We start from the raw sequence: 19,730 nt of genomic DNA, 5'->3' as shown, positions 1-19,730 counted from the left end.
GAAAAGACAATTATACCCTTAACAGGCAATCACTCACCGGTTCAACCAACATAGGTCTACCAAAAATCCTAACCCTCACTTTCTTTGTTCACTTCTTCTTCCTCTTCCCACTCTCCCAGCTGCAGGCGGCAGCACCTAAAGTGGAGCTCAAGCGGCAGCGCAGAACCGTGGAGTGGTGTGGAGTTTGTGAACTGTAGAGCCAAGCAGCGACCTGCGGGAAACAGGTTAGAAATCTTAAAACCTCTCTCTCTCTCTGTGGGTACAGCGACCAGCAGCACTGTATTGGTCTATGGTAAATGCCCTTAAATAGTAATCTCTGTCCCGAATTTCTTATGGGTTCATTGGGAATTCCATATTCTTGCGGGTTGCAACGCCAAGGAATCGATTTTCCGATTCGGTCACTGATTCGTGTTTATAAAACCCTGTTCTGGGAATGCCAAAGAACTATTTTTAGTTTCGAGGGTCTCTTTGGAGATCTATGGAAAAGAATCGGTTGTTTAATTGGACCGTGTTTCGGACTCTTCTCGCCATTCTTCAGAGGTGGGGCTTCAATTTTACAGTGATTATCATGAACAAATGGATCTTCCACGTATGCATCTGGTTTCTGGGATTGCATGGTCTGCAACTTTTTTAGTTTTCTTCAATTGTACTCTTACGTTTTGTTTAATTTATTTTGAGTGGGTTTTAATTCTAAATCTGATGGCTAAATTTAGATTTCCTAATGGTGTTAATTGTCTCTACCCCCCAAAAAAATGGTGTTAATTGTTAGAAAATCCTGGGCTACATTTCAATTGCTTTCTCCCATCATTCCGATGAGCTGAAATAGGTTCTGAGTTGGTATGGACCGGAGTATGGACAATTACAGGATACAGTTGAATGATAGAACAGTTACAGGATACAGTACCATCCAATTAATCTACTTTGGTCCTCTTTGATAGAAATATATTACTAAAAAATTTAGTTTTAGTTTGTTTTACTTCTATTGCAGCTCATTTACAATAAGAATTGAAGAAATGTTCAGGTCTTGGCAGTAGCCTATTATTTGCTGTAATCGTGTCCAGATTTTTTTTTTTTTTTTTTTTGGGGGGGGGGGGGGGGTGTGGTGGTGAAGGTGTCCAGAAGTATAAGAGGGTCTAATTCGAAGAAATAGAAAAAGAGTATGATTATTTTGGATGAGTTCTTGAACTGATGCCAATTTACAAAAATTTGTCTCTCACTCTCTCTTCTGTTTGCTTGCTTTGCACAGGCTGTGATTGTGTCTCTGTGCCATAATAGACGATTCCACTCTGCGATAAGGAGGAATCATGAGGAAGCTCAAGTTCCATGAGAAGAAGCTTCTGAAGAAGGTGAATTTTTTAGAATGGAAGAGGGAAGGTGGACACAGAGAGGCCTTTGTTATGCAGCGTTACCATGTAACTGGCCGGGATGATTACAAAAAGTAATTTCTTCTACTCTCCTGTGATTTTCTCACTTTGATTCTCAAATTCATTTATTTGATTGCATTTCAAAGTTTCTGCCATTATTCTTCTAAATTAGAGGGGGGAAAGGACAAGAGAGGACTTTTGAGTTGTGGGTTCACGATTTCATATCATTTCTCTTGCCTGTTATATCTAGATTTTGAAGAAATTCAATAGGTTTAATGCTTCTTCTGTATTTCAGATATTCGGGTTTATGTCGAATGGTGCAGAAGCTGGTGAACATTTTGAAGCAGATGGACCCACGAGATCCTTTTCGGATTGAGATGACTGAAATGATCCTGGAAAAGCTGTGAGTTTTGCTTAGTTTACTTGTGAACTGTCTAAGCAAAATTTTGAATGTATAAATCTTAGTTTTCCGGAGTCCCAGTCTCTCTTCTTTGATTCTTCTATTTCTTATTTCATTTTTTTATTGTACAATTTGTTCTTTGTGACTTCAAAGACACTTCCTTTGTGACTGTAAACAAAATGGTTTTATCTGAAGCAAAAGGGAACTGATCTACTCACTTTCCTCACCACAATAGCACAATAAGTTATAGGCACTATGTGTCTTCTTAACTGATTTTGTTGCCCACTTCTTAGAATCAAAGGTGGCATTTGGGTGTGTTCTGATCTCAACAGAGAACGGGTTTATTTTTTTCTCAGCATTCTCTAAGTAACTGAGCAATTCTCTAGTGGATGCATTATACTATCTTGGATTTTTGCATGTATTCTAAGCATTTCCATGTGCTTCTTGACCATTTACCTTTTCCATGTGCTTCTTGACCATTTCTATGGTATCTTTACAATTTCCATGTGTTTCTTGACCATTTCCATGCATATCTTTTGTATATCTTGCCTCTCCGATACGTCTCTTAAAACCACCCTCCCTATACTTTTGACTGATACCGACACTTGACACCATGGATGATGCGGAACTGGATTCCAATAGACTGAAATCGGATCGCTTAGGGCCCACTTAACACTCAATAAAACAAAGGCAACACCCAATAACAATTGTATTGAAATAAAGCTTCAACTAAATGGCAGAATTGTAATTAAGCTGAAGTTATAAAGGGGCTGGCAGAATTGTAAATAACCAGATTAGTTAATGAGCTATTTGGGAGATGGGACCTAAAGGGAATTGACGATTATTGGATGGGGATAAATTAGGAAACACAATATGAGTTTAGGACGTGAGAGAATTAGAGACAAGGAGAAGGGCATAACTGGAAATCAGAATGCAAAAGAAATAAAACAAACTCATGACTCTTTCTTCAATCCTGCGTCAGAATCAGAAAAGAGGGCAGCTTCGATACTTTTGATGGAGCTCTCTCACACCAGCATGGATAGACCTTGGGCTTGGAAGGAAGAATCGCAGCTCACAGGTCTTGTGATTCCAGCCGAGGTTCAGCCAAAACAGGAAGTAAAAAAATGGAGTTTCCTCTCTGATATCAGGGCTGGCGGAGGGTTTCAGAACCAGATCTGAATCTGAGTTTGATTTCTCAGAACAGAACAAAGTCTTGGATGTAATACTCCAGGTTTTTGATCGCCTGTAGGTAGGAAACCTTCGATCAAGGTCTTGGTCCAAGTAGTTCAAGAATGAAGGAGGTCGACCCACTTATTTGGGGCTGCAACCATCACCCAGAAACAGAGAAAGAGAGCAGGAAAGAAAGAAGAAGAAACAAGAGTGGAGAGAAGATTTCAGAGAGTCAGGGAGGGGGAAAACAGCCCACGGCAGCCATGGTTTTCATATCAAATCTCTATTCATTAAAACTTCAAATCTCAAAACTGAGTTCTTCTCTATTACATGACTAATATAAAGGAAAAATCAAATAATTAATGGAAACTAATCTAAAATTAGAAACTAATTAATACAATAGAAATTGTTTCTAAATCCAAAGAGAATCAAATCAAAAGATTTTTTTTTTTTTTCTCTAAGTCCATCGTGCAACTGCATCAATGGATTTGTTACTAGGTTCCATGTTTAATGGACTTTATCCACCTATAATACCGACACTTGACACCTTGTCTTTGTTACTCCTTAACTAGGTTCTATGTTTAATGGACTTCATCCATCTATGCATCAACTTCAGGACTTTTGGATAGTTTCAGCTTGTTTTTATTTATGAATGCGAGTAAACCCACAGGCTAATCAGATCTATCAGATCTAATCAGTCTGGATCACTAATCTAATCCTAAACCTATCTATACAACAGTCAGAATTGCCACATAATCCCGCCACATAGCTGAGATTGATGAGTGACCCTGATAAGCTTATCAGGTTTGTTCATTCATCTAAAGTGACTTTTGCCTTTTTATTTTTGGATGAACAATAGATTACTGCAGAGAACATATCAGGTTGGTTCATCGAAAGCCAATTTTGCCTTTTTATGTTTAGATGAACAATTGATTACTGTAGAGAACATATCAGGTTGGTTCATCGAAAGCCATTTTTGCCTTTTTATGTTTAGATGAACAATAGATTACTGTGGAGAACATATCAGGTTGGTTCATCGAAAGCCATTTTTGCCTTTTTATGTTTAGAGATGAACAATAGATTACTGCAGAGAATACCTGATTTTGTCTGTATGTTTACTTCTTGTTAATTAATGCCATGGCATTTTATACTCTACACAGTCAAAATACATTGGAATACTTGAGCCTGCTTAATTTCACTGACAATTATTCCATACTTCACCTTTTCACCATAAAGCCTTATGATGATGTTCCCATGTCAATGCCAGCTATAATATTGGCGTGATTCCCTCCAGAAAGAGCTTGGCTTTGTGTGAACGCTTGTCTGTGTCTTCCTTTTGCAGGTATGCATTCTTCCAATGCATGTAAATTCTCTCATAATTGCTTTCTTTGAAAGTTAGAAATATGGGATCATATTTAGCCATCCTCTCCTGGTGACTAATGATGTGAAGGAAATTCTACTTTGTTTTCCATCTCCATCTTTTAGCAACGCCTACTATCAGGAGCCCTAAGTCTATAGGTTGCTATGCTGACAGCTTTTGCATTATCATCTGTATATTTGCAGGCGTAGATTATCAACTGTCCTCGTGAGGTTGAAGTTTGCAGAGCACTTGAAAGAAGCAGTAACATATATTGAACAGGGGCATATTAGAGTGGGTCCAGACACAGTTACTGACCCAGCATTTCTTGTGACGAGGAACATGGAAGACTTCGTTACATGGGTAGATTCATCAAAGATAAAGAGGAAGGTGTTAGAGTACAATGAGAGGTTGGATGATTATGATGCAATGACCTGAGCATACAGGTTCTTCATCCACTTGAGCCAAATTCTTGGTACTTCCATTATTTGTTTTACTGCTGGAACATATTTCCAAGCCTGTCATGACAGGTTTGAACAACTTAGTCTATAGCAACAAGATTTGGTATGATTTAGTATTTAAAATGTCCATTTCTCCATAGCAAGTTTCTGTTTTCTCTGCATTAGCCCTTTCTGATAGTTTTCCCTAAGTGGTCCTGTTATTGTTCCAATTTCAATGTCATGGTAAGTCAATGAGGGTATTAGAAATGAAATACACTGGGGTTTGATTGTCCATCATACAACGGATATGTTGAGGTTATCTGGTTAAGAAATGGATGTCAAAGTGTGCTCTGCAGTATTTAAGTGATTCAAATTAGGCATCAAAGTTGTAGAGAAAGGAGGGAGGGGGGAGAAGAAATAAACTTCTCCTGAGTTGGTCGACTCAAAACTATTGACTTTCTACCATTATTTACTTTTTGGGGAGGCACATCGGTACTGATATTTCATCTTTCCCAAAAACTAACTTCATTGGTTTCAATGGGAAAAGTTATCGATCAGGACTTGGGAAGTTCTGATTCTAGTATGGTTTCTTGTAATCGCATTATTATGCTTGAGGTATCAAGATAAAATGCGAATTCGAAGAGAACTTGTATTGGATAATTGCTGTGCTGTTGTATTGGAAGAATATGACAGTGCAGAGTCAGGAGTCTGGTTTGATGGATCAGCTTACTTAGGATCAATATGCTATTATAACTTTGGACATGATTTGGTTAACCTTTCAAATATGATAAACAATATTGTGTTTTTCCCCAAGAAAAGCTTTCTTCCTTTTGTTCTACCATCATGTAAAGGTAAGGAGTTTGTACTAAAATGAATTTGTGCCATGTGCCATGTGCCATGTGCCATGTGCCATGAATTTATGAATCAGGCCATCTTCTCAATGTTCGACCATCTTTCCCAACCAGCTCAAATTCTAAACATAAACTACTACGGCAACAACTTTGCCTTTTCCCAACTAAATGGGGTTGGCACATGGATCGTTAAAGATAAAGGGAGAGAGAGTAAAGGGGGGAAATGATAAAGAAAAAGTAAGGCAATGCGACACCTTTGGATCATTTCATCTAAACGTAGTTGGAAACATGGACTTTGTCTTCCAAACAACTTTGTTAAGGATTTCTAAACTTAAACTATGAAACCCTAATTTATTAAACCTCAACCTTGAACCTAAAATACAAACCTCCTCAAGAATGAATAAACTCAAAAACTTGGGTGGTGAAATCGTCACTGACACCCCTAAAAAGGAATCATCAAAAAATTACCCACAATAAAGATATAGGCAAGAGAATGCTACAAGGACCAATGGGAGAACAGGCGGAGACATCAACCATGTGGGGTAGGGTGGTCTTTTCATACCGCCTGTGTTTGGATGTAGAGGGTGAACGGTTAGCGTTTTTTCCCCTTAAAAGTATACTACAATCTACTTCATTGGCATAGCGAGTGTTGGTTTATTCATTGATCGCCTAACATGATTGGTAACCAGTATAGCATTTTTTAAATATGAAAAAAATGGATAATTTGCAAGGTCTTTTAATTAGGATGTACTTCATGCTTGATTGTAAGCTCTGTTTTGTGTTTTTTTGACTCATCCAAAAGAAGAGAAAAGAGCTAACACATTCCATTAAAAAAAAATCCAACAGTTCAACCAACATAGGTCGATAAAAAAATCCAAATCTTCACTTTCCTATGACTCCTCTCCAACGCGCTGGGTGCCTCAACCCCTCATCCGACGGTAAGGATGATCCGGACTTGCAGTCTAATATATGGGCTCACTCCCCTAGGTCTCCCAATTGTCAGATGAGGGATTGGACTCACAGCACGTTGGAGATTTTTTTTCCACTTTCCTCCCCCATTTCTTCTTCCTCCTCCCAATCTCCTAACGGAGCTAGAGCAACTATTGCTGGCAACACCTGAATTTGAGTTTGGGCAGCAATGCAACACCCCTAAGACAGGAAATGCTTTTCTTTTTTCCTTTTTTTTTGGTAATAACTAATAAGTGTGTTTCTCTAACATGCATAAAACATGTTTTCTTTTTGCCTTTTTTTTTAATAAAAAAAAATAAAGTTTTTAAGATAAAACGTTGAGGAATACTTAGCTGATACACTGAATTTTTGAGTGCACATCCTTTGCAGCAAGGAATGAGGTGTGGTGGGCATTGGACAGTTGAGAGCATCTGGACATGCTCCCCAAAGGGCTCCCTACCACCCGAAGTTCACTGCATCGGTGTAGCAACTACAGACAATTTGTCGGCTAGAGAGGCCTCAGTGGGCGTCCCAACCCCCTGCATTGGAGAGGATCCCAATCTGATAAAGTGAGAAGTTGTAAATTTATTTTGATTGCTAGTTGTAATATTCTCAAAAAAGTATTTAATGTAATGGTCAAAAGTTTACCAAAAAAATATTTTTTAATTTATTTGAGAATGAATTGTCTCTTCACACACATGGGGGTGTTTAGTGTTCTTCACTGCTTTCAATGAAAGTTGAATGATTCTTATTCAACCCCGGTATAACCCGATCCATGCAATTGTAGGGTTAATATGGGCCCACGGGACTAATTCGGCCTGGATACCAATCGTTAGCAAAAAAAAAAAAAAAAATTGTCACTTTCCTTTATTAAAAGCTGCACATATTTTGTGTAGACATGTGGAATGTCAGAATTTATCATAATTAAACCCCCACCCCCCACCCCAAAAAAGAAAAAAAAAGAAAAAAAAAAACATATCGTATCATACTCAAAGGCAAAAAATGTAAGTTTATAATTAACTCTCTGTTTTTTTTACCAACACTGGTTACAATAAGATTCTCATAGGTTCTCTTTAATCTATGAGGTGGACCATCAGAGAGAATCCTTGCAACATCCATATATATATATATATATATACACAAATAATTAAATAATTAAATCATCATAAAAGTAAATAAGTGCTAACAACTGTCTTAATAACATTTATTTTGTAATATAAAACTAAAACACAAAATGAACATTTCATTGGCTTGATAATATGCATGTCAGCTATTCTTGAATTGTCATTAAAAAGGCATGCATTCATCACAACTAATGAATTCAGAATAACACCATACCTTGTTCTAGTTGCATGACATTTGTTTATAACAACCCAGTGTCCCAAAGTATTCACGGTACATAATTTCTTTACAATACACCATTTCTTTGGTCCCATCTTTGAACCTATATGCATGTTAGAATATAACTTTACCAAAACAGAAATGCATGTTAGAATAAAGGAAAAGTTATGACAATGAAAACTCGAATATCAAGACCAAGGTATTGGAGAAATTCAATATATTACAGGATTCTATTTTGTTATGTGATTTAATTCTATCATAGATTGATGTTTCATGAATCATCAAGATCAGATTTTTCTTTATTCTTGTCAATTAAAAGTATATAAAGAGAAAACACCACCCTTACATCTATATTCTCTGATCACCATCACAGACGAGCAGCTTCTGAACTAGGTAGTTCCCAAAATGATCTGTCACGAGATGTCTTCCATAATGTCTTTGCTTTGCAAGAAGGCAACCATGTTGATCCTTTGATATTTTCTATTTGTAACCTTGTCCATGGAATTATATCTTTGAGGCATTAAAGTTATTACTTCTGATATCTATAATATCAATGATGAATGATGTGACTCTCGGTCATCAAGTGGAAATGATTCCACGTTACAAGTGGATGAAAATGGCGTCTGATTCAAAGATTCATGTACTCCATCAGATTCAGGCTTTATAACACTAATTGAATTTAATTCATGTAATCTTGTCAAAATCTTCTCACGAAGACTGTGTTTCTCCACTTTGTCCATGACTTGGACAACTTGAATGTGTTTGGCATCAATAGCAGCATTGCACTACTGCCTCCCAAACCACTTGCAGATGTCTGTGGTGGGAGATGGGCATTCCGCAATAAGGTTGCCGTAGTTTTTAGTTATAGGTCGAGTGCCACATGCACCGATCCCTGATTTGTTATTGGGAATACATCCTACAATACCTCTCTTCTTCGATACTTCCATATGCCGCCAACTGAGAGAGTGAGAGGGGAGCCTCCCATTTGCTGTGGCTGCAAGGAAGAATTGATTGTGTCTCCATGAAATGTTGGAGCTGATAGGTTGGTGACCTAATTACAGGGACAAGGAGGCTTGATAAAACCTGTTAAGTGTGGAGAGTCAACGGCATAGTTGTTGAATAGATAGGGTTATAAAAAATTTGTGCTTCACTGGCCATTCATCTCCACGTTTAACCTATCAACCCCATTTGGTGTGGCTATCGCCTATTCATGCCATTTAGTGTATTGGGTGATGAGGGGAGGGAACTGCTACTACTCCTGATGAGGGGAGGGAACTGATGTCATTCGGCTCCTCTCTCTAGAGCCCATAGCCCAGATCGGTTCATAGTTTCTTATGCGAGCGTCACATGATAAGGCGATGATCCAACAGTTTGAGAAAAGTGCATTGGCACCAAAAACTGTTGAATCATCATCTTGTCATGTGGCATTTTTCTACAAAAAAAAAAAAATGTGACATTTGCCCAAATAGATATGGGCAAGACCTGGGCAATGGTAGAGAGGGTTTGGATACACGTCTCAACACCTTTTTCCTGACGACACCTGAGAATGTTTCAAGCCTTCCCAGCCCTTGGCCTAGGCTCCTAGCAGCCCTATCATGTAACTTAGCCAGTCAATGTTTATTTTGAAGGGGCCCTATTTTGAAAGGGTTAAATTGGGCTGTAAGGCAGGCCTTCTTATCAAAGTCTCTAATGTGACTATACGAGTGCAAAATCTTAACAAAAAGGCACCCTTACTTGGTGAAATTAAGATTTAAAAAATAAACAAGTTAATAAATAAACCAAGAAGTTTTCAAAGTCTTGCGTTAGTCATGGGCATGAATTTACTACCTTTTTGTATTTTCTGGTGGGGAGAGGCCTGTTGTGGATTAATCTTATCCAAGGGATTAGTGGGCCTATTCTATTAGCCCATTTTGGATTTTTTTTTTTTTTTTTTTTTTTTTTTTAAATTTGGAATGAATTGCATGTTGGACTTTTTCCTTTGTCGGCATTAAGTTGTTTTTTTAAGAAATTACATATGATTACTCACTTTTGGATTTCTCTTAACAAAATTATTCATCAAAAGTTTCAATTAAACCCAAAATTGAATTTGGATTTACAAAACTACCCACTCGAAGTTTCAATTATAAAAGAATCACTATTTTGAGTTTTTTTAGGTATTTTTGTTAACTTGATAGTTTTGTAAACCCAAACTTAATTTTATGTATTTTTATCAACTTAAACTTTAAGTGGATAATTTTTAGAAAAAAAAATCCCAAAAGTGTGTAATCATGTAATTTTATCCTTATCTTTTCCCCATATTGCCAATACCTGTGCTATACTGATACTCCATGGACCATTAACGGATTACATCAGGTCCAACTTGCATTAAAATAATAAAAATATGCAATATTAATCTCTTGATTCATCCTTACACCTACATACGGAATAATGGGAGCACACAAAAAAGCTTCATCAGGGACATAACTTTACATTTCATGGGTGGGAGGGGAGGGAAGTCATTTGGTTTCCCATGTGTCTCGCACAATACCACACTCCCGCCACAGCAACCATTTTCCCTTAGGACTCGTTTGACGGATATAAATGGGAGGAGAACTTGTCAGGGATGACCCACATGTGATTGCAAATTTTAGGCTGCAAAAGTTTTGGTTTCAACAAAACAGTTAGTTTCCCCTGTTTGAGGCTTAGCAGAGTGGGCCCAATCGGATGGGCTGATGTTCTTTCCAACAGACTTATTTGAGCAACATCACCAATAGTGTTTCATTAAACATCAACTCAATTCTTATACAGCACATCACAACTATCTCAAAATTCTAAGCAAATCTCTCGCTACAAAACTTCTAAAGGGGATAGATTCAAAAACCGATTGGCCTCTTCCTCTCATGAAACAAGTATCCTGAAGAGGTTCCAAGGATATATAACAATTGAAGACCTGAAAGAAAATATTTTAACTCACTAAGAAGTCTTATCAGCTTTAGCAGCTGTGGCAGCAGCTTGACCTCGAAGCCGACCAGTCCTCCTTGCAGCAATGAGACCCACTTTCTGGCCAGGAGGTGCATCACGGCGGACTGTGCTCGCATGTCCAATATGTTGGTGGTTTCCTCCTCCATGAGGATGCTCCACTGGATTCATGGCAACACCACGAACCTTTGGCCAACAGTTCCTCTTCACCCTGAATTTGTGGTATGCATTACCTGCCTTGAGCATGGGTTTCTCAGTCCTACCCCCACCAGCAACTTGCCCAATCATAGCTCTGCACCCACTTGGTACAATCTTCTTCGCACCAGAGGGAAGCTTGATCCTGCCAATAAATATAAATCCAAACCCAGTGTGTCAAAAAACAACCATTTACTTTATTTATTTTAGTGGAAATATCTTAGGGATCTATCTGAACGGAAATTACATAGTTTTTTCATTACAAATTAGAAACACAACTGCCAATCCTAGCACATGAAGATATGTTCACCATGAACTCTGGCAAAACAGTGTAAACCATGCATTGACAATACAAGTCATATAAAGATCTTTAAGTGAACTTAACCCAATTTTCACAGTATATGTCATACATTTTTGGAAAACTTGCAACAAAAATATAATAATGCCCCATTAGTAGATGAGACTTCGATCCAGGATGAAGAAGGAAAAGAATAGTAAGAAGCAATTGGATAATTGGAAAATTGTAATACAAATGCACAAGGATATATTCGTTTTCCTCAAACAAAATGCCAAAATATACATGCTCTGCTCATGTACAATAAGAAAGGCTAATGGTAAAAGCATACAAAATAATTTTTGCAAGTAAATATCAAGTTTCAGGAAAAAAATTTGCCAGGGAAACATTGAAACCTCAATGTAAACAAGGCTTGCTTAAAACCTAAGGAAAATCAGATTGTCCAGAGAAAACATAAATGATCTTCCAAAAATATAGTACAAAATTTTGGAAAGTAATTTCAATTTAAATATCTAAGTCATTTTCAAGAAAAAGTGTGGTTTATGATACAATTGCAACTAATAACAAAATAAATTTTATCAACGAATCTCAGTTCCCAGAAAGCTTTTCACCATTGAAACAAATGCAGCCCTAGCATATTTAGAAACATCAGAAAATTGGGAGAAGACTGACGCAAAAGGTGAAGTCATGTCATATTAGGACACCATTTGGACTAGCTGTCATGTGCCTATTTTCATCCTCTTCAAAGCTTTTTTCACTTCCAGCACCCTAATCTTTCGTATATATCCACAACATGATGTGCCTTGATGAGTAGTACAACCTTTTGAAACAATATTTACTCAAAGTGTTTTCATCTGTTTGTGGTGTACAATGCAGTCCAAAAATTGGTCGATGTAGAAGCAGTTACCAGGGTAAACCACCTTTACTCTATTTTTTAAGCATAGGAATTAAATAAGAAATTTCAGATATCAAAAGGATTGTCATATATAACACCAAACTGATCCTTAAATTCTTTTAATTGAGCCTATCGAGTCTATTGTCTATTTAAAGAGGGCAGAATAACAATCCTAACATAACTAGGAGCTAGTTTCCAAATAGGACTAGACACTCCTAGTGGGACTTGGACTCATAATAGGACTAGAACTCTAACATGGAGTAGGTAACTAACTAGTCATTCACTAATAGGGAGACCTAAACCGATTCTGATACCTCGAGAATCAGAAAGTCATATAATACCCAACCACCAAACATTATAGGAATTCATTGATAGTTGGAATAGATTCAAAGACAAGGTCGGCTAATACACTTTAATTACAATATATGGCAAGGAAAAGGCCTTATTTTGATTCTAAAAATGACCAAGAAAAATTTAGTTTCAAAACAAATGATATGTAAAGATGGTGACCCAAATTCAACACATAATTATTTAAATCAGACTTTGGTGACAACATGACATATCTAAAGGATTAGGTTTCAGTTTATAATCTTTCGTAAAATTTAAGACTTGAAAAGATGCACCAGCAATAACATAATAAAATTGAAAAAAAAAAAAAAAAAAAGGCAATACAAGGTTTTCCACCATCAGAACCACAAACAAGAATATATTAATGCAAAAAAAAATATGGAAGAATATACAAGAAATTAAATAAAAAGTCCAGATCAATGCATACATAAGATGCTGATTCTATTGACTAGTTTTCTGATGGAGTGAGTTCAAGGAATTGAGATATCTATTATTTATAATTAAAAGGGAAAAAAATAGGGAAAGGAGTAGAAGAGAAAGGTATACAACGAACCTGGAGGTGTCATTATCAGGGTTGTGACTGATGACGATGGCGTAATCACCAGACGCCCTAGCGATAACACCTCGATCACCAACGTGGTGCTCAACGTTGCAGACCACAGCTCCTTCAGGGACGGAACGAAGAGGCAAAACGTTCCCAACCATCAGAGTGGCCTTCTTACCACAGTAGACGAACTGACCCGTGTACATACCCTCTGCAGCAACGAAAAGCTCCTTTTGGTGCTTGTATCGGAAGGGATGACGGAAGGTGACTTTGGCGAGTGGGGCGCCTCGGCCTGGGTCGTGGATGATGTCGGTCACAACCCCCTTGAGATACCCATTTCGCTCTCCGAAGTCGAGGCTGCGGAAGCGAGCAGGGCCCTTACGGTGGTGTGTGTGGGACTTGAAGACAGACCCTGCTCCCTTCCTTTGTGCTCGAATTACACGACCCATCGCCTACTCCTCTCTGAATCTCTCGATCTGAGAAGAAAGAAAGCCAAGGCCCCCTGGCTCTCTCAGTCACAGGCGCCGCCTAAAAGGGATAGATCAAAGAGAGAGGAGACGGCTCTGTAGAGAATAATTACGGAGGGAAAGAGGAGCTATATCATTCAATTTATAGGGGTATTTTAGTCCACCTGAAAATATTTTGTAAACCCTAATCCACCGCTTCCTTCCTAGACCCAGGAACCAAACAACTAGTCCAAGCGTGGCCCATTATTGTTCTTCCTTGAGATGGGTTGTGTGTGTCTTTGGGCTGGAGGCCCGAATTTCATTGCCCATCACATGGGCTCTTCTATTTCTCAAACTTTCCTATACTCCTGATTGGCCACGCATAACCCTCCACCCATGAAGGGCAAGCCCTATGTTCTTGAAACGATCCAACTCCAGGCTAGATAACGTTGGGCCATCTAAGTAGGGCAATTGGGTAATCTGATGGTAGGGGTGTCAATCGGTCGGTTCGAGTCGAGTTGAATCAGTTTTGGCCTAGATATGAATGAGATCAGAACAAATTCGTTAAGGAACTTCGATTTCTGAACGGTTTTGATTTCGGTTTAATTTGTTTCGATTTTTCAATATTGAGTTAATACCGGGTCAGATCGGTTTATTATTAGGCTTGAACCATGATGAAATCTTGCATTCATAACTTATGATGATAAGATTTGATGAAAAAAAAAACTCTTTAAATTTATGATTGAACCATGGGTTATCGTTGTATGGGACAGATTCATAGTTAATGGCACATGGTAAAATACGTGTCTGGACGCATTGGATCCATCCAACTCTTCTTCAACGCATTGGATGTCTAAACCCCTCCATCCAATGGCTAGAAGGATTCAGACATGCATCCCAACACATGGATGCATGCCCCTAGGTCCTCTCAAATTGTGAGATGAGGGGATGGGCATTAGGTATGTTGGAGATCTTTTTTCCACTCTCCTCCTCATTTCTTATTCCTCATCCCACTCTCCTAGCAGCACTAGAGTAGTGACGGCCAGCAACACCTAAATTCGAGCTTGAGCAGCAATGCAACACCCATACGAGAGAAAATGCTTTTTTTTTTTTTGCAAGAAATGTTTCTCTAACATGCAGAAAACATGTATTTTTTTTTTTTTAATAAAAATATAAGGCTTTGAAGATAAAACCCTGAGGAATACTTAACTACTGCAACCGTAAGAACCTCTCCAGCACAAGTGTCTGCTGGAGAGGCCTCACTGGGCTATCCCCAACACCCTGCATTGGAGAGAATCTAAATATGATAAAATAAGAGGTAACTTTATTTTGATTGTCCAACATATTATTCCTAAAATTAAAATAATGGTAAAAAGATTTTTTTTTAACCAAAAAAAAAATGTTTTTTATTTTATTTGAGTGCAAGTTATCACTTTCCATTATTAAAAGCTGCACATATTTTGTGTAGGCATGTGAAATGTCAGAATTCGCCATAATTAAAATATATATATATATATATATATATATATCATACTATATAGAAAAAAAAAAACTTATAATCAACTCTCTCTTTTTCATCAACACTGGTTACAATAAGATCCGTGGCAACATATCTCTCTCTATATATATAATAATTAAATATTAAATCATCATAAAAGTAAATAAGTGTCTTAATAACATTTATTTTGTAATATAAAACTAAAACACAAAATGAACATTATTTCATTGCCTTGATAATATGCATGTCAACTATTCTTGAATAGTCATTAAAAAGGTATGCATTCATCACAATTACCTAATACGCAGTATTACAGTAACACCATTCCTAGTTGCATGGCATTTGTTTATACAATTCATTGTCCCAAAGTATTCACCGTACACAATTTCTTCACGATACACCATATCTTTGTGCCCATCTTTGCTCCAATATGCATGTTAGAATATAAGAAAAGTTATGATAATGAAAACTCGAATATCAAGACTAAGCTATTGGAGAAAATCAATAGATTACAGAATTTTATTTTGATATGTGATTTAATTCTATGATAGATTCATGTTTCATGAATCATGAAGATCATATTTTTCTGTATTCTTGTAAATTAAAAGCATATGAAGCTAAAGAGAACAAACATTCCTTACATCTATATTCTTTGATCACCATCACACACTTCGAGCAACTTCTGAACTACGTAGTTTCCAAAATGATATGTCACGAGTTCTACAATATGACTAATTATCTCAAGAAATATTTTCTCAATGCCTTCACTGTGTCTTTGCTAAACTTCCTTTGCAAGAAGGCAACCATGTTGATCCTGTCCGTGGAATTATATCTTTTAGGCATTAAAGTTATGATATTCTGATATCTATGATTCAAGATCATATTTTTCTCTGTTCTTGTAAATTAAAAGCATATGAAGCTAAAGAGAAGATACATACCTTACATCTATATTCTTTTATCACCATCACACACTTTGAGCAGCTTCTGAACTAAGTAGTTTCCAAAATGATCCGTCACGAGTTCAACAAGTGAGCATGGGTTTTTTGTACACCACAACTCAACAATTGCACTGGGCCATTGTTGTTATTCATCGGCCATTCATCTTCCCATTTAACCTATCAACCCCATTTGGCGTGGTAATCACCTATTCATGCCATTTAGTGTATTGGGTGATGAGGGGAGGGAACTGCTCCGAAATCTAAACTGGAATAATTAAGAACAAGATTGAGAAGGAAATTTTTGAAGTTTTGGGAAGGAACATGGTTGGATGGGCATTCATGGTACTATCGAACATAAATCTTTACATCTGTTTCATTATCTCACTGAATCCCCTTTGTATTTCTGATAATCTTCAATTTATTAATCATTTTCTCCTCTCTGTTTCTCAATAAAAGATAACAGCACAAGAAGTTAAGAATAAATGTTTCAAGCAAGTCTAGGAATCTTGGAATTGGATATCACAAAGATCTTCTCTTGAGCTTTTCCATTGGTTTGGAGCCATCAACCAATAGAATTCTTAAGAATTGTGATCTTTACTCCAAACGCCTACATCCAAATTATTCACCAGAGGATATCAAATATAATGAATGTGGAATGCAATTACATAAACAACAATAATGCATTCAAGCATGATCAGAAATAACTTTAGATCAAACACTGTAAGGTCATGGGGAAAAGAAAACTCATAAATGAAGACAAAGTCAAACCAAAATAAATTTAGATTTAGGTGAAGAAGCTTAAAAGCCCCTCAAAATTGTAAAGTTTTGAATGTTAAAACATAGAAAACTTAAAGAAATTTTAGCCCAAAATGTAATGTATTCAAAATGTATAGGCTCAGCATCCAATAATTGTATGATCATGGATTTGAAGAAGGATGTTGACAGATGGGTTTGGTTGGATAGAGTCAAATACGATCTCTTTAATGGGTAAAGACTTTTCAATTAATGTTTTAAAACATAAAGTATTGCTATTTTTATATGTTAGTAAATTTGCAGTTGGACCTTATTATTAGAAAGGTCCAATTTTTCTCTATTATGGAAACAATGCTCTTTAATTGTTAACCATAACCATCATAGAGAAGAGAGCAAAAAAGACCAACGGAGAAGGTCTAAGTGCAAGAGGATTGTCTCCTTCAAACGATATGAATCAAATACGAATTTATTATCGAACCTTTGTGCGTAATTTCATATTCAATGATTGTTCACACGAATACAAAAGTTTAATTATAACAATTGGTATCAAATCTAATATGATTGAATCATTGAACATAATTTCTTACTACTCTTTTCCCCTCCCACTATTATCAATAGTTCAGTTTAGGTATCTACTAATACAATGAACCAAACTGAACCGTACCGTTCAACCCAATATGCAAAGCTGAAAGAGAACCTTATCCTCTCTCTTTTCTTATGTGTTCACACCAATTTGAGACATTCACTCACAGAGGACCAGAGGACTGAGGACTCGGGATACAAAACCCATCTTCTTCCTTGGATTCAGCAATTAAGCAGGCCCCTCAGCCAATCTATCATGGCTATCGCTGCCGCTGCTACCTCTACAACTTCACCTTCAGCTTATCTTCATGACCGAATCACCAATTTCTTCTCCTTAGACCAACCAGCCATCACAATCACAGTTGCATCGAGCAAGATTTCACAAATTCTCAAAATCAAGAACAAGAACCTCCGCTTACCTCTTCTTCCCCTCATCTCTCATCCTCACAATCACCTCTGTTGCGCTTCCGCTGCCTTTGACAACGAAGTCTCTGAAGATGATGTAGAAGAAGTAGAAACAACGGAAATTGAAGAAGATGAGCAGCAGGAAGCATCAGCTGTTGAAGAGAGGAGACTATATGTTGGGAACTTACCTTTCTCTATGACTTCCTCCCAACTTGCGGAAATCTTCGAGGAGGCTGGTCAAGTTGATTCCGTAGAGGTTTGAGCCCACTATCTTCTCTTTGTTTATTCTTGATTACTAGCTTCTAACTCCTTGCTTATAACCATTTTTTTCTTTTCATTTTCCCTGAGACTTTTAGATTATATATGATCGAGTGACGGATAGGAGCAGGGGATTCGCATTTGTGACGATGGGCAGCTCTCAAGAAGCCAAAGAGGCCATTAGTATGTTTGATGGAGCTGTAAGTAACTAAGTATCACAATTTTCAATTCAATTCAATTCAGTGTAGAAGAGATAGACTTTCTGCTCACACAGACATGCACACATTACTTAAAACCCATCAGAAGGATGTTGCAGTCTTGGATACTTGCTGGGTCATTAGATGTTTCAATTCAATTCAATATATAGTGTAGAAGATATAGAATTTCTAACCCCATACACACATCCACACAGTACTTAGACCCATCAGAAGGATATTGCAGTCTTGGACTCTTTTTGGGTCATTAGATGCTCCAGCCACCACCCTTTACGCTCCTCTTTGCATACCCATATGTTGAATGGGTTTCATCTATTTGGTACAATGACTCAAAGAGTCACAGTATTTGGCACCTGGCTTGGCTTAATTAATTGTGGTGGTTGTTTTTTATGGTCTGGCAATGGATGGATTTGAGTTGCAGCAAGTAGGAGGGAGAACTGTGAGGGTGAACTTCCCAGAAGTGCCAAGGGGAGGTGAGAGGGAAGTAATGGGCCCGAAAATTCGCAGTGGTTACAGGAACTTCGTTGAGACTCCTCACAAGATATATTGTGGCAACCTTGATTGGGAACTCACTTCCCAGGGCTTGAGAGATGTGTTTGCTGAGCAGCCTGGACTACAGAGTGCCAAGGTCATCTATGACCGAGGAACCGGAAAATCAAAGGGTTTTGGATTTGTCTCCTTTGCATCTGATGAGGAGGCAATGTCTGCCCTGGATGCCATGAATGGAGTGGTAAGCTTCACTTCACTTAGCAATTGCAATTTAAGCATCTCATTTTTTTAATTATTTTTTTTACTGTGGATGTACCTGATGTGAACATGCAATTAGGAGGTTGAAGGGCGACCCATGCGACTCAGTCTAGCTGTAGGAAGAAATACTCCTGCTTCTCCACCTGCGGAAAGTACAGAAACAGATCTCAGTGCCAGTGAAATGCAATCTAGTGTCAGTGCCTATTGAATGGAAGATGGCAGCAAGAGAGTGAGAGGCGACAATGTGGTACCAAAATATTAACTATCTTAGCTCATTGTCTTCCTTCTGCTCCTCCAGCTGCATTTGTCTTGAAACCTTGTGAAACCAGTGTTTGCAGACACAAAGCAACAAGTAGACATCGTTGTTCGTAGTTCTCTGTAGTGAGATGAGTTGTTTGATGAGTATCGGCTTTATAACACTATGAATCAATGACTGTTGCCCATTTAATTCATAATTCTCTGATATGCTGAATGGAGGTCTTTGCCTTCCCCTTTCAAATGGGGATTGTTAAAATGGGTGGAATCATATATGAGCAGATAGTATCAAAAGTTCCTTGTTCTGTGGCAGTACATTGGCTCTTTAATGTGATATTGGTAGTAACATCATAGGTATGCTTGCAGTTTCATCCAGGTCCTCATTGATCCTAGACATCGAAAAAATGGCCTACTTAAGCATTTAGCTTAATGGAAAACTGATGATGGTTTGTTCCAGATATAAGTTGTCGAGCTTATTCAACATTCTCCACCAATATCCAGCAACTTCAATCCCCTGATAAATCCAG

The 19,730-nt window shown here is 37.6% G+C and overlaps 3 protein-coding genes across 5 annotated transcripts; 2 read left to right on the top strand and 1 right to left on the bottom strand.

The window, feature by feature from the left end:
• Positions 1–67: 67 nt before the first annotated feature.
• Positions 68–4,889, top strand: LOC122061549 (U3 small nucleolar ribonucleoprotein protein IMP3). 2 transcript variants are annotated; one of them, XM_042624855.1, is made up of 5 exons: positions 68–224; positions 1,247–1,438; positions 1,660–1,767; positions 4,202–4,276; positions 4,498–4,889. In XM_042624855.1, the coding sequence occupies exons 2-5, from the start codon at positions 1,305–1,307 to the stop codon at positions 4,727–4,729; spliced, it is 549 nt and encodes a 182-aa protein (XP_042480789.1). In that variant the 5' UTR covers positions 68–224; positions 1,247–1,304; the 3' UTR covers positions 4,730–4,889. The 2 variants fall into 2 exon arrangements, with proteins under 2 accessions (XP_042480789.1, XP_042480790.1); XM_042624856.1 differs by having other exon boundaries at positions 71–224; positions 1,276–1,438.
• Positions 4,890–10,603: 5,714 nt separating this feature from the next.
• LOC122060901 (60S ribosomal protein L8-1) lies at positions 10,604–13,677 on the bottom strand. The gene is made up of 2 exons (XM_042624009.1): positions 13,116–13,677; positions 10,604–11,169 (listed from the first exon to the last, which is right to left on the bottom strand). The coding sequence occupies exons 1-2, from the start codon at positions 13,553–13,555 to the stop codon at positions 10,824–10,826; spliced, it is 786 nt and encodes a 261-aa protein (XP_042479943.1). The 5' UTR covers positions 13,556–13,677; the 3' UTR covers positions 10,604–10,823.
• Positions 13,678–17,438: 3,761 nt separating this feature from the next.
• On the top strand, positions 17,439–19,508 carry LOC122060862 (33 kDa ribonucleoprotein, chloroplastic). 2 transcript variants are annotated; one of them, XM_042623953.1, is made up of 4 exons: positions 17,439–17,984; positions 18,085–18,186; positions 18,617–18,931; positions 19,028–19,508. In XM_042623953.1, the coding sequence occupies exons 1-4, from the start codon at positions 17,580–17,582 to the stop codon at positions 19,154–19,156; spliced, it is 951 nt and encodes a 316-aa protein (XP_042479887.1). In that variant the 5' UTR covers positions 17,439–17,579; the 3' UTR covers positions 19,157–19,508. The 2 variants fall into 2 exon arrangements, with proteins under 2 accessions (XP_042479887.1, XP_042479888.1); XM_042623954.1 differs by having other exon boundaries at positions 17,443–17,984; positions 18,623–18,931.
• Positions 19,509–19,730: the final 222 nt, after the last annotated feature.

Source organism: Macadamia integrifolia, chromosome 14 (assembly GCF_013358625.1).
Source record: "Macadamia integrifolia cultivar HAES 741 chromosome 14, SCU_Mint_v3, whole genome shotgun sequence".
In the NCBI taxonomy this organism is placed as follows: Eukaryota; Viridiplantae; Streptophyta; class Magnoliopsida; order Proteales; family Proteaceae; genus Macadamia; species Macadamia integrifolia.
This window is presented reverse-complemented; position numbering and strand designations above follow the sequence as displayed.

Coding starts and splice junctions, on each gene's coding strand:
- LOC122061549 (XM_042624855.1), top strand. CDS start 1,305: ATGAGGAAGCTCAAGTTCCATGAGAAGAAGCTTCTGAAGAAGGTGAAT. Junction 1,439..1,659: donor GGCCGGGATGATTACAAAAA/GTAATTTCTTCT, acceptor TCTGTATTTCAG/ATATTCGGGTTTATGTCGAA. Junction 4,277..4,497: donor TCTGTGTCTTCCTTTTGCAG/GTATGCATTCTT, acceptor GTATATTTGCAG/GCGTAGATTATCAACTGTCC.
- LOC122060901 (XM_042624009.1), bottom strand. CDS start 13,555: ATGGGTCGTGTAATTCGAGCACAAAGGAAGGGAGCAGGGTCTGTCTTC. Junction 11,170..13,115: donor CCTGATAATGACACCTCCAG/GTTCGTTGTATA, acceptor ATTTATTGGCAG/GATCAAGCTTCCCTCTGGTG.
- LOC122060862 (XM_042623953.1), top strand. CDS start 17,580: ATGGCTATCGCTGCCGCTGCTACCTCTACAACTTCACCTTCAGCTTAT. Junction 17,985..18,084: donor GTCAAGTTGATTCCGTAGAG/GTTTGAGCCCAC, acceptor TGAGACTTTTAG/ATTATATATGATCGAGTGAC. Junction 18,932..19,027: donor TGGATGCCATGAATGGAGTG/GTAAGCTTCACT, acceptor ACATGCAATTAG/GAGGTTGAAGGGCGACCCAT.